Source organism: Bison bison, unplaced genomic scaffold (genome assembly GCF_000754665.1).
Source record: "Bison bison bison isolate TAMUID 2011002044 unplaced genomic scaffold, Bison_UMD1.0 scf7180017864212, whole genome shotgun sequence".
NCBI lineage: Eukaryota > Metazoa > Chordata > Mammalia > Artiodactyla > Bovidae > Bison > Bison bison.
The window spans coordinates 3,636,470-3,649,751 of record NW_011494784.1 but is presented as its reverse complement, the minus strand read 5'-3'; the positions used below and the strand labels follow the sequence as shown (position 1 = coordinate 3,649,751).

The window sequence follows — 13,282 nt, the reverse complement described above, 5'->3', positions numbered from 1 at the left end:
GATGTTGTTTCTGTGTGGTGATTAATTAGACCCAGAGTGTATGCCAAGCATTCACTGATAAAATTAATATATTTCCTTTGGAAACACAATCTATTTACAGTTCTTACATTTCAGTGTAAATTGCAGGCTACTCTTTATTTCAGTTGATGGCATCTGAACTTCAGTCTTCAACTGGGTAGTACCCTAAACAGCTTCTTTTTCATGAGCTCTGAAGTATACCTCCTTAACTCTGAACAGATCTTAAAAGGTCTACTCCAATGTCAAGTGTTTGTGTTCAGCACCTAAAATCTTTATCTCCAGTTTCTCTAAATAGCAGTCTTCTTTCCCCACTTGATGCCCTTCTGATTTCCATGTTTGGAAATTCTTAATGTTTGAATTTTTTTTTTCTTTTATATGGTAGAATCTCTCATGAATACCATTTATCTTTTGAAATTGTATTTTATTTTCTCATGAATACTTTTTAATAATTTGACTTATACACAGTTTATGTGCATAATTACCTAAAATTCTTTTCCTCATTACCCCTCAACACTATGCCTCTAGGTGAAATTAGGCACCTGAACCATAGGATCCCATGGGTGCTTCCCTGGCATCACTTTCTGATAATTCAAATTCCATATAGCTAAAAAAAAAAAAATCCCCAAATGAAATCCAGGGATTACTGACAAAGCCCATATTCTTTCTTCCCTTAGAAGTAGGGTGGTACAGCAGAAGGAAGATGGACTAAAGTTTTAGGTTCACATCCCAGTTGGACCACTCACACCCTGTCTGATGGCACTCATCTGTAAAGAGGGAGCACGCTCCTACTCTACAGCATTTGTGCTGTAAGGATTCAATGAGGTCATATGAGAAAAGGGCCCAAAACTGTGGCTGGCACATAGAAGGCATCAAAAATGGTAGTTGTGTTATTATTTATTTCTCCCCCACTAGACTGAAAATTCCTAAAGTCCAAGATTTGATTGATTTCACTCACTGTTATTTCCAAAACAGTGCCTAGAATGTGGTAAATTCTTAATACACAGTGAATAAACATTATAATTATTGTAAAAGCCAGGTCAGCAACTTACTAACTCCACTGCCTTCCTTGAGGAATACACTCTGCATCCTCTTTTCTTTTTCAAATCAAATCCAAGCATGAGTCCTTTTCCCATGAAGCCATCCCTAACAAGGTCTAATTTGTGTTTATCTCATACTTCTCATATTTAACTGACAGAAGCACCTGCACCACCTGCCTTATCATTTACACTCAAGACTAGGAATGGACTGCATAATATATGCCTATATCATTGCCTGATTACTTCATATTTATGAGTCCTGTCTTCTTAATATTCTGCCTGATTACTTCATATTTATGAGTCCTGTCTTCTTAATATTCAATTCCATCAATATTTCTTGGTTGTTTATCAAATGCTGGACACTGTGCTAGGTTCTGGAAAGGAAATAGTAGTTGCCTCAAGAAGTACCCAGTCTCTTAGTAGATAGATGTACCCTGCCTCTTAGTAGATATAGATGTGAATGAAACAGTTATAACAGAGTATGATATGAAAGCACACTACTGTTTGCACATAGCTGTTGCTGCTGCTGCTAAGTCGCTTCAGTCATGTCTGACTCTGTGCGACCCCATAGACGGCAGCCCACCAGGCTCCCCGTCCCTGGGATTCTCAAGGCAAGAACAGTGGAGAGGGTTGCCATTTCCTTCTCCAATGCATGAAAGTGAAAAGTGAAAGTGAAGTTGCTCAGATGTGTCCGACTCTTAGTGACCCCATGGACTGTAGCCCACCAGGCTCCTCCATCCATGGGATTTTCCTTGCAAGAGTACTGGAGTGGGGTGCTATTGCCTTCTCCGATCTAGGTAGCAGAGAAGTGATAAACTGATTAACCTTCTTCAAGAAGGTCAGGGAAGGGCTCCCAAGAGAGGTTATAAGGGAATATGATTTTTAAAGAATGGTTAGAAATTTCCCAGGTCAAAGTAGGGGTAGGGGTAGAATATTCCAAGGAGAGTGAACAATGTATGCCCAAGGACATGAGATAACAAGATATACCCTAGAGACCTTAGAAGCAATTCAGTACTATTGAGTGTAAGTAGAGAAGCTAGGAGGAGAAGGCAATGGCACCCCACTCCAGTACTCTTGCCTGGAAAATCCCATGGACAGAGGAGCCCAGTAGGCTGCAGTCCATGGGGTCGCTAAGAGTCAGATACGACTGAGCGACTTCCCTTTCACTTTTCACTTTCATGCATTGGAGAAGGAAATGGCAACCCACTCCAGTGTTCTTGCCTGGAGAATCCCAGGGATGGGGGAGCCTGGTGGGCTGCCATCTATCGTGTTACACAGAGTTGGACATGACTGAAGCAACTTAGCAGCAGAGAAGCTAGGAAATGAGGAGGGGCCAAGAACTGCTGGATGTTAAGATTTGAGATACAGGCAGTTGTCACATCTTGCAAAATTTTGAATGTTATAATCAAGGTAGGTGATGGTGAGCCCAATGTGATGATCTGATAGAACTTAGAAATGATCATTGATAGCAGGGTAGATAAATTGGGTGAAAGAGACTGAAGTTCAGTAATAAGTCAGGAGAAGTTTTATAGTAAAGGTCCAGATGAGAGAGACTAAGAGCCTAATTGAGCCAGTGATGATGGGACTGACAGATTGGATTTGATTTTTAAGAAGGTTTATCATTGATATGACTAACTCAGTCATTAGAAGTAGAAAGATAAAAGGGAGGGGAAAAGAGTACCAAGTACTCTTACTTGGTAAAGCATAATACTAATCACATAAAAAGTCAGTTCAGTTCAGTTGCTCAGTCATGTCTGACTCTTTGCGACCCCATGAACCGCAGCACGCCAGGCCTCCCTGTCCATCTCCAACTCCCTGAGTCCACCCAAACCCATGTCCATTGAGTTGGTGATGCTATCCAGCCATCTCATCCTCTGTTGTCCCCTTCTCCTCCTGCCGTCAATCTTTCCCAGCATCAGGGTCTTTTCAAATGAGTCAGCTCTTCGCATCAGGTGGCCAAAGTATTGGAGTTTCAGCTTCAACATCAGTCCTTCCAATGTACATCCAGGACTGATCTCCTCAGAGGTAATTCATTAATCAGCTAGCTGCTATAGCATTATCTGGTTTTGATTTCATTTTGAAATGAAATGAATTTCATTTCATTTCCATGAACTAGAACTTTCCAAGCTCTTGCCCAGTTTCTTGGTGTATTTCCAGTCTATGAGGATTCTCAGTATTTCCAAGTTATTAGCAAACAGAAAACCAAAAGGTGACTTTGTTTTACAACTACATATTTATGTCTTTAGATAGTTGTTAGTGGAATATTCAGAAGAAGTCTGAGAATAATATGGCCTAACTGTGAACAAAGAAGGAAAGATGTCAAAGTACCCATGTACAGTTTGAGCCTTATTTTTCGGATCACATGGAGTAATGACACAATTTTCTTAGTTTTCAAGGTCATCTTGACCTCATTTAATGCTTAATTGTGTATCCTAAAGACAGAATTTTCTTGGGAAACGATTTCCAGGCTACACAAAGAAATGTCAGACTCAGTTTATCAGAGTTTTGAATTATCAGGGAAGACGCACAACACAATATAAACAAAATCACTTATTTCCATAGGCTACACTCCAATTACACAACAAGAGATGAAGAATTCTTCCATTGATAAAATGGCTGGTGTGTGCATGCTCAGTCACTCAGTCGTGTCTGACTCTTTGCAACCCCACTGACTGTAGTCCACCAGGTTCCTCTGTCCATGAGATTTCCTGGGCAAGAATACTGGAGTGGATTGCCATTTCATTCTCCATGATGAGATGGCTATCTTATATGTATTTCTATTTGTTTCTAAGATTTGCAAAAGGATCCATAAAGGGTTCAGATAGGTTTTCAGGGGGTGATTTTAAATGATCAAAATTTTTTGGAGCATATCATATGTGTCTGTGATATACATGGTCTCTTAGGAATTTCTGTCAACAAATTACAGTCTCTTGACCAAATCTGGCCCATTACCTGTTTCTGTATTGCCTTGAGGCAAGAATGGTTTTTCACATTTTTAAGTGATTGAGGAAAAAAATCAAAAGAAGAATACTATTTTATGATATGTGAAAATTATCTTAAACCCAAATTTCAGTGCCCATAAATACAGTTTTCTTGGTGCACAGCCCACCCATTTGCTGTGGGTTGGCTGCACGCATGCCACAATGGCAGAGCTGATAGTTGCACAAAGATCCTAGAGTATTTAGGATCTGGCTCTTTTCGGAGAAAGTTTGCCAATCTTTGTTTTAAGAGCTTTCCCTTAAAGAAACACAGAGGCCTTCAGTAAACCGAAGACTTCTTTACAAAGATTTCCTGTGTCAGTGATATGTTTTTTTAAAAAAAGAAAATGTACACATTCAGCAAAGATAATAGCATTGCCATATCATAAAGTAAGATAGGCCTTTATTAGATTTAGGAGGCTTCTTTTTCTACTTCATGTCAGTGTAGCATAGTTTTTAGGAACACACACTTTAGAGTCATCCTTTTTTTATTAAATCTTGATAAGCTTTCTGTGACCTTGGGCTATTTAACTTTTCATAAGCTTTGGCTTTCCTATTTAAAAAAAGAGTAATAATGGTACCAACCTCAAGAAGTTACAGTGATATTAAACGGGGTGAGTTTTTAAAAGGAATTATCTAGCTCAGTACCTAGCGCATAGTGTGAAATACATTTTGTGTGTGTGTGTGATTGTCCTCATTATCTGAAAATATCTCTTTCTGGTGGTTCACTCCCAAGACTGCCTATCACTTCTGTTTTGACAAGGAAATCCATAAAACCCTGCTTACTTAATTTCACTTAGTAGGAGCTCTTCCCTCTATTGCCTGCAGAAAAACTGTCCTGTGTGCACAAATCCAAGAGTGTACTGGACTGGAGGATGGAAAAAGGGATGCCTAGGATGTCTAGAAACAGAAATCATAGACATGAAGAGTGTTGGAAGGCTGATCCGCAGCTGGATTAAGCTGGTGAGCAGGATGTTGGAAATTTCCATGTTAGACTCCATCCTAACTTTTTCTGTGAAGAGCCCACAGTTCTGTGATGGGCTGTTCATAAAAGCTCTTTAATTTAGTAACTAAAGCCTTTTTTTAAAAAGAGTATTTCAAGTTTTTGTCATTTTATCCCATTTTACGTTAGGTTAACATTACCAATTTTCTTTCATTACTTGATGTTTTAGCTGATGTTTCTAACCAGAAACACCCTTAGAAAAATCATGAGAGTGTAAGACTGACATTCTCAGAAACAGTGATGTCTTTCCTCCTGGGCTTGCTGCCACCAATCTCCTGCCTGAGCTTGCTCTAGAATCATCATGACTATGGACTACTGCAGAGGAACCAGGGCATGGAGGACACATGCTTCTTGGCAATGAAGCAACCTCTCATGTCTTTCCTCCTGTCTATAAATAGATCCTGATCAGCCTCAGCAGAGGTGGCCTCTATTACTCAGGGGTGAGCTGGAATAATTGGTATAAATGGCATGAGGAGGAGAACTTTCTTTAGTGGTCCCTTAAGGAACAAATCTCTGCCCAAGAGAACTAAAAGGGGAGGAAAATCCCCTAAGACAAACAGTTCTTTTGTCTCCTCATCCCCCCAAATCAATTACAGAAATATCAGAAATCGAAAAGGTAGCAAATATCTCTACAATGCAGCTGAGAAACAGAATTTCTATAGGTCTATTTCTTTTTTTTTAATCACATGAAACAGTTTGCACAAAAATTTCACTTTTTTTTTTTTTAAACTTCCTATGTTTTGTGTCTTGAGATATTGTTTTGAGAACAATTACTCTGAATTTTATCCTTGTCCCTCAGTCATGGTTGAATAATTATGGTTAATTGAGTTTAACTATCCAAAAGAAGAACAAAATATTTCAGCATCCTCATATACTCTAGCTGGACTCTTGGTTAAGAAGACAAGCACCCTCACGTCAGCCTGGTATGTTGGGATAAAATCCAACTTTGTAATGCTCACATGCATGCCCATGAGTGCAATGTGGTGGGGTGGGCATGGCCTCTGTTTACTGGTAGGAGTAGCTCTCATCATCGTATTCCAGGTCATCTTCATTGTCATCATCCAACAGCCCATATTTAAATTTCCGGTAGACAGTGCCATCTTGGCCCATGTAGACAATGTCATCATCATCATCCTCATCATAGTCCCGGTCTCTGTACTCAATCACTTGATCCTCTTCAAAGCTCTCACGATGGCTGCTCTTATAGGAGGAGTAAGACACACTAGGTTCAGCCAGCTTTGCATAGCCAGCTTTTCCTGTTGACTTGGCTCTGCTCCGAGATTTCCTCCAGACAATCACAGCTGCCCCAAGCAGAAGCACCAGCATAATGGAGGAAGTGATCAACAGGGCTGTCTTGGAACGCTCACCTGCAGGCTCCACCTTACTTGCTCGAAGGATACACTCATCTGTTGGAAGATGATCCCAAAGGAAGAGGACAGAGGGGAAGGGTGGAAGAGAAGAAATGGAATGGAGAAAATTAGTTTCTGAAGTAAAGGGTTTCACCTTTATCTTTTGAATCTAAAATAGTAGAACCACTGTCTTTGATTTCCTTAGAGAGCATATCCCTCTACAGAATTGCTGTGTGGGCTCCAGGAGAGTTTCAGCCTATCCCAGATGATACCAACAAACTCTTTTAGGGTGAAAGTCAGTCTGAGGACCAAAGGGAGTCCCCCGTCATACCCATACCTCATGGGTCAGTTATCAAGGGTCCAACGTTACCAAATCGATTCTTCTGTTTCCTTCTTGAGAGAAATATTCCATTTTGGACCAGGTTTCAGTTATTGTTAAATGCTCTATTTCTGTTTCAACTTTAGCTTTTTCTAAGACTGAGTCTTTTCCCCAGCTTTAAATCAGGTTTACATTTAAACCTGATTCAACAGGATTGTCCCATCATTCAAAGACAGGAACAGATTATTTATAAAACCATTGACTTATTGCTGTGTGGGGCCATAGAAATCACAGGTCATTCTGTTACTTGATAGTTGAGGAAACTGAGACCCACAGAGAGAAAGTGAATTATCACATCATTAGAGCTTAGAAGTTGTTTGTGGAGTGATCAGAATTCAAACCCAGGAATCCTTACTTCAGGCTACTGTCTGGAGACAGTAGGGCAAAACACCGGCAATGTGTTTTTTTGTTGTTGTTGTTGTTTTACTTTCTGACATCCTGTGGACCTTATCTGGCAGGAAGAAAACTACCATCTTTAAATTCTTTTTTTCCCTCATCTTTAAATTCTGACTGCCAAATTGAGAGAGAGATTTCTTCTATCATAACTAAGATTTCCAAAGCTGAGAGCTCTGCCTCTCTCTCATTCATCATCCTTGGTTTTGATGACTTAATTGAGAACATGGAGCAACCAAAACAGTTTCATAACTCAGTGATGAACTTATTTTCACTCATTTATTCAAGTGGTATGATTTACCTAATATTTTTTTCTATTCTTTAACCCACCAAATGGGAGTGTGAGAGTATGAAAGAACTAGAGAGAAAAACTAGCAGGCTTTACTGGATGTACAAGTTGAAATACAACAGTTCGTTTTCCATAAATATTTTTTGAACCAACTAGTTCTGCCCTCAGGATGTTTTATGAGATTCTAGGTACATTATGTACACTAGCTTAATGAATACAATACTGTGGCAGTTATTTTAGGGTCAATTACTTTTGCTTAATATATATTAGCCAATTAAGTGTGACTCATCACCACTCTGTGCTTCTTTCCTTCTCTTTTTGTTAGTGATAAGCAAGTTTTTAAATTTTATTTTATCCTAACTTTCATCCTTGTGGGATTTTGCCCATCAAACAGAATTTCATCTCCTACAGTAATGATACTATCATGACCACTTTTGTCATTAATATACTAGAACAGAATTTTTCCCCTGGAGGAAATATTAAAGCATTAGAGGGAAGGATAAGCAATAAGCAATAAGGACTGCAATCTGTGTGTGGTGTGTGCATGCTAAGTCGTGTTTCGCTTTGTGACCTTATGGATCATAGCCTGCCAGGCTCCTGTGTCCATGGCATTCTCCAGGCAAGAATCCTGGAGTGGGTTACCATGCCCTCCTCCAGGGGATCTTCTGGCCTAGGGATTGAGCCCATGTCTCTTGTGTCTCCTGCATTGGCAAGCAGATTCTTTACCACTGGAGCCACCTGGGAAGCCCTCTGTATGTGGTACTTTGTGATAAATGCTGTCTGAGACAGGAGACTCAATAAAAGACCTTGTGAGGTTCTTTCAATTAATAGGGCATCATATGCAATCCTGTCTTACTATCCTCCAGTCTTAGGTCTGGAGAGTTGGGTCAGCCTCTGTGATATGGGTTCTTCTTTGAAGGAGCAGAGTGTCTCAGTAAAGAATGAGCAGGTAATCAAGAGTATTTAGTCTTTTGAGTATTTAATCTTCAAGAGCTACAGAAAGCCCAGGAAAGCTGAATAAGTAGTTCTTAGTTGTAAAAGGCTTGCTGAAACTCTACATCCAACACGCACACACTTCTGGTTTCATTTAAAGCCATCAATGTAATGAGGGTTATTATTCTTAGCTGACACAGCATGAATATTAGGCAATCAGACCCTGAAGGTGGATGCGTGTGAATAGCTGGGGAAACCAGCTGCTCTGGGAGGCAGGATTGCTGAAAGGAGGAAATAATTAGTTTTTGGAAAGAGGATATTTAGAAGTAAGTGAAAAGGTTGATAAAAAATAAAACAGAAAAGGCTAGTAGTGTTTTGGGGTCTTGGATTTACTTTTTAAATAAATGGACAGGCTCCCATAAATATGATGTCTCTTTTCTTTGGTCAAGCCATGATGTAGCTGAACCCCAAAGAAATGATATGCTTTTGCACTATAGAATGTTTTTAGAATTTATATTTTTCTTTTTAGAAGAATGGAACTGGAGGAATCAACCTGCCTGACTTCAGGCTATACTGTAAAGCTACAGTCATCAAGACAGTATGGTACTGGCACAAAGACAGAAATATAGATCAATGGAACAAAATAGAAAACCCAGAGATAAATCCATGTACCTATGGACACCTTATCTTTGACAAAGGAGGGTAGAATATACAATGGAGAAAAGACAATCTCTTTAACAAGTGGTGCTGGGAAAACTGGTCAACCACTTGTAAAATAATGAAACTAGAACACTTTCTAACACCATACACAAAAATAAACTTAAAATGGATTAAAGATCTAAACGTAACACCAGAAACTATAAAACTCCTAGAGGAAAACATAGGCAAAACACTCTCCGACATACATCACAGCAGAATCCTCTATGACCTACCTCCCAGAGTAATGGAAATAAAAGCAAAAATAAACAAATGGGACCTAATTAAACTTAAAACCTTTTGCACAATGAAGGAAAGTATAAGCAAAGTGAAAAGACAGCCTTCAGAATGGGAGAAAATAATAGCAAACGAAGTAACTGACAAAGAATTAATCTCAAAAATATACAAGCAACTCCTGCAGCTTAATTCCAGAAAAATAAATGACCCAATCAAACAATGGGCCAAAGAACTAAACAGACATTTTGTCAAAGATGACATACAGATGGATAACAAACATATGAAAAGATGCTCAACATCACTCATTATCAGAGAAATGCAAATCAAAACTACAATGAGGTATCATCTCACGCCGGTCAGAATGGCTGCTATCCAAAAGTCTACAAACAATAAATGCTGGAGAGGGTATGGAGGAAAGGGGACCATCTTACACTGTTGGAAATGCAAACTAGTACAGCCACTATGGAGAACAGTGTAGAGATTCCTTAAAAAACTGGAAATAGAACTGCCATACGACCCAGCAATCCCACTGCTGGGCATATACACCAAGGAAACCAGAATTGAAAGAGACACGTGTACCCTAATGTTCATCGCAGCACTGTTTACAATAGCCAGGACATGGAAGCAACCTAGATATCCACTGGCAGACGAATGGATAAGAAAGCTGTGGTACATATACACAATGGAATATTACTCAGCCATTAAAAAGAATACATTTGAATCAGTTCTAATGAGGTGGATGAAACTGGAGCCTATTATACAAAGTGAAGTAAGCCAGAAGGAAAAACACCAACAGAGTACACTAACGCATATATATGGAATTTAGAAAGATGGTAATGATAACCCTATATGTGAGACAGCAAAAGAGACACAGATGTATAGAACAGTCTTTTGGACTCTGTAGGAGAAGGTGAGGGTGGGATGATCTGAGAGAATAGCATTGCAACATGTATATTATCATATGTGAAACAGATCGCCAGTCCAGGTTTGATGCATGAGACAGGGTGCTCAGGGTTGGTACACTGGGATGATCCAGAGGGATGGGATGGGGAGGGAGGTTGGGGGGTGGTTCAGGACGGGGAACACATGTAAACCCATGGCTGATTCATGTCAATGTATGGCAAAAACCACTGCAATATTGTAAAATAATTAGCCTCCAATTAAAATAAATAAATAAGAATTTATATTTTTCTTTTTAGATGATATCACTCCATTTGGGGCCTTTCTAAGCTTGTAGCCAATGATAACCAAGTATGTGTACAAGTAGGGTTGGGGTGGGGAGACAGTTGGGGGGTTGGAATTGGTAAATTAGGTTTTGTAAGAAAGCCTTCAATAAAAATTCATTTATAAAATGTCTTAAGTCTCTAATGGGAGCCCTGGATTTGAACTGACTTCCACAGAATGATTTTTCAACAGAATCAAGATAATATTGGCATCAGTTTCTGTGATAGATGATTCTTTTCCTTTTTTCCTAAGAAAGGAAAAACCAAAAAAAAAAAAAAAAGGAATAAAGTTTATAAATTTATAAAGATGAAACTTTAGACCAGCTTGAGTTTGAATCTGGGAGGCAGCACAGGAGTGGAGAGAATGCTGGCTTTGAGTCCAAATGATCCATATTCTAATTTCACATGAGCCTCTTAACATTGGTATGGAGTCCTCTGCCCACGGAATTCTCCAGGCAAGAATACTGGAGTGGGCTGCCATTCCCTCCTTCAGGGGGATCTTCTCAACCCAGGGATCAAACCGAGATCTCCTTCATTGCAGACATATTCTTTACCCTCGGAGCCACCAGGGAAACACTTGGGCACACTAATCAAACCCTTTGAACCCAAGTCTTCTCATCAGTAAAATGGGATTGATAATATCTACTTAAATAGTGGACAGAAAGTTCCAAATATACTAGACATATAGTAAGCATTCAATAAAAAGGTAGCTTTATCTTATAATAAACCATACTAGAAAAATATGAAAGACTATATATTATATATATGTATCTTCCCCCATGGCTCAGTGGTAAAGAATCTGCCTGCAATGTAGGAGACATAGGTTCAATCCCTGGGTCAGAATGATCTCCTGGAGGAGGGCATGGTAACCTGTTCTAGTATTCTTGCCTGGAAAATCCCATGGACAGAGGAGTCTGGTGGGCTACAGTCCATGCAAAGAGTTGGACACGACTGAAGCAACTGAGGATGCAGACACGCATATATATAACTGAATCACTTTGCTGTACACCAGAAACTAACATTATAAATCAACTATACTTCAATTAAAAAATACACTTAAAAAGTCATTAGGAAAAAAGGTAGCTCTATTGATCCTCTGAAACGTCCCATCCCTCTCTCCCGCATGCTCCTGTGAGCATCCTGAAGACATGTCCTTCCTCTGGTTCTGCAAAACTCTTCCCCTCCCCTCACCTTCGGTGTCATGGCAGTCACAGCACTCCTGGGCATCGGTGGGATCGGAGGCACTGCAGCAACGCAGGCAGCGGCTGTCGTCCATGTGCAGCACCAGGTTGGCAGGACACACGGTACAGTTCCTGGTGCCAGGTCCCTTGCATTCTATGCAGCTCTCGTGGCACTTTTCACAGTTAAATTTCTCCCCCTGTTAAGAACAATCAGATTCATTTTAAGTGTGGAGAAATTAACAAGGAACAGAGAGTTCCCAGATGGGGGTTCCCTCTTCTCTGGATAAAGGAAGGAGGCAGGTTGGGGATAGCAGAAAGGTGATTTGTTCTGGGTCCATTTTAACTCCTCTGGGTGAAAACAGAACCAGCTGTCTGCACTCGGTGGAGCCAGTGTTGAGCTTCTCCTCTGAGATCTGCTGGTAATAATAGTGAGAGAACAAGCTTCTAGAATAGCTCAGGTCCCTGACCGCCATGTGCTGTACCTGGTCAGGGACAAGTTTTGTTTGGTCCGTACTCAATTGGATTTCATGGTTTAAAAAAATTTGAACTCATTGCCTACATTTCAAAATTGGGATATTTCACACATAAGTCAGTTCTGAGTTTCTCTTTCAAAACTATCAGACTTATCAACACTGGATTCATCACTCCCATATCACAGATGGAGTTGAGTGGCAGTGGCCCCTTTTTATGATCTCCTATTGGATACAATCCTCACAATGTGCTCTGATGTCACCAATACATAGATGAAATGTCATATTCTGCCTATGGTCAAGTTTGCAGGTTTTTTTTTTTTGACCCAGTACTCTTCACTCATTTACATGATCTGCCCTGCATCTGTGGCTATTAAGATTCTTGTGTGCCTCTGCCCTCAGTTGAGTTCAGCCACTCAGTCGTGTCCGACTCTTTGTGACCCCATGAACCGCAGCATGCCAGGCCTCCCTGTCCATCACCAACTCCTGGAGTCTACCCAAACCCATGTCCATTGAGTCGGTGATGCCATCCCACCATCTCATCCTCTGTTGTCCCCTTCTCCTCCTGCCTTCAATCTTTCCCAGCATCAGAGTCTTTTCCAATGAGTCACATCGGGTGGCCAAAGTATGGGAGTTTCAGCTTCAACATCAGTCCTTCCAATGAACACCCAGGACTCATCTCCTTTAGGATGGACTGGTTGGATCTTCTTGCAGTCCAAGGGACTTGCAAGAGTCTTCTCCAACATCACAGTTCAAAAGCATCAATTCTTCTGCATCCAGCTTTCTTTATAGTCCAACTCTCACATCCATACATGACCACTGGAAAAACCATAGCCTTGACTAGACAGACCTTTGTTGGCAAAGTAATGTCTCTGCTTTTTAATATGCTATCTAGGCTGGTCATAACTTTCCTTCCAAGGAGTAAGCGTCTTTTCATTTCATGGTTGCAATCACTATCTGCAGTGATTTTGGAGCCCAGAAAAATAAAGTCTGACACTGTTTCCACTGTTTCCCCATCTATTTCCCATGAAATAATGGGACCAGATGCCATGATCTTCGTTTTCTGAATGTTGAGCTTTAAGCCAACTTTTTCACT

General features: G+C 40.2%; 1 protein-coding gene across 1 annotated transcript in view; it reads right to left on the bottom strand.

The window, feature by feature from the left end:
* Window positions 1–3,440: 3,440 nt before the first annotated feature.
* PCSK5 (proprotein convertase subtilisin/kexin type 5) overlaps window positions 3,441–13,282 on the bottom strand; it is a 610,290-nt gene continuing 600,448 nt past the window's right edge. The window contains exons 41-42 of the mRNA XM_010844912.1: window positions 11,727–11,913; window positions 3,441–6,442 (exon numbers count right to left, since the gene is read on the bottom strand). Coding sequence (XP_010843214.1) covers window positions 6,042–6,442; window positions 11,727–11,913 — 588 coding nt within the window. The 3' untranslated portion in view covers window positions 3,441–6,041. The remainder of the gene's footprint in view (window positions 6,443–11,726; window positions 11,914–13,282) is intronic.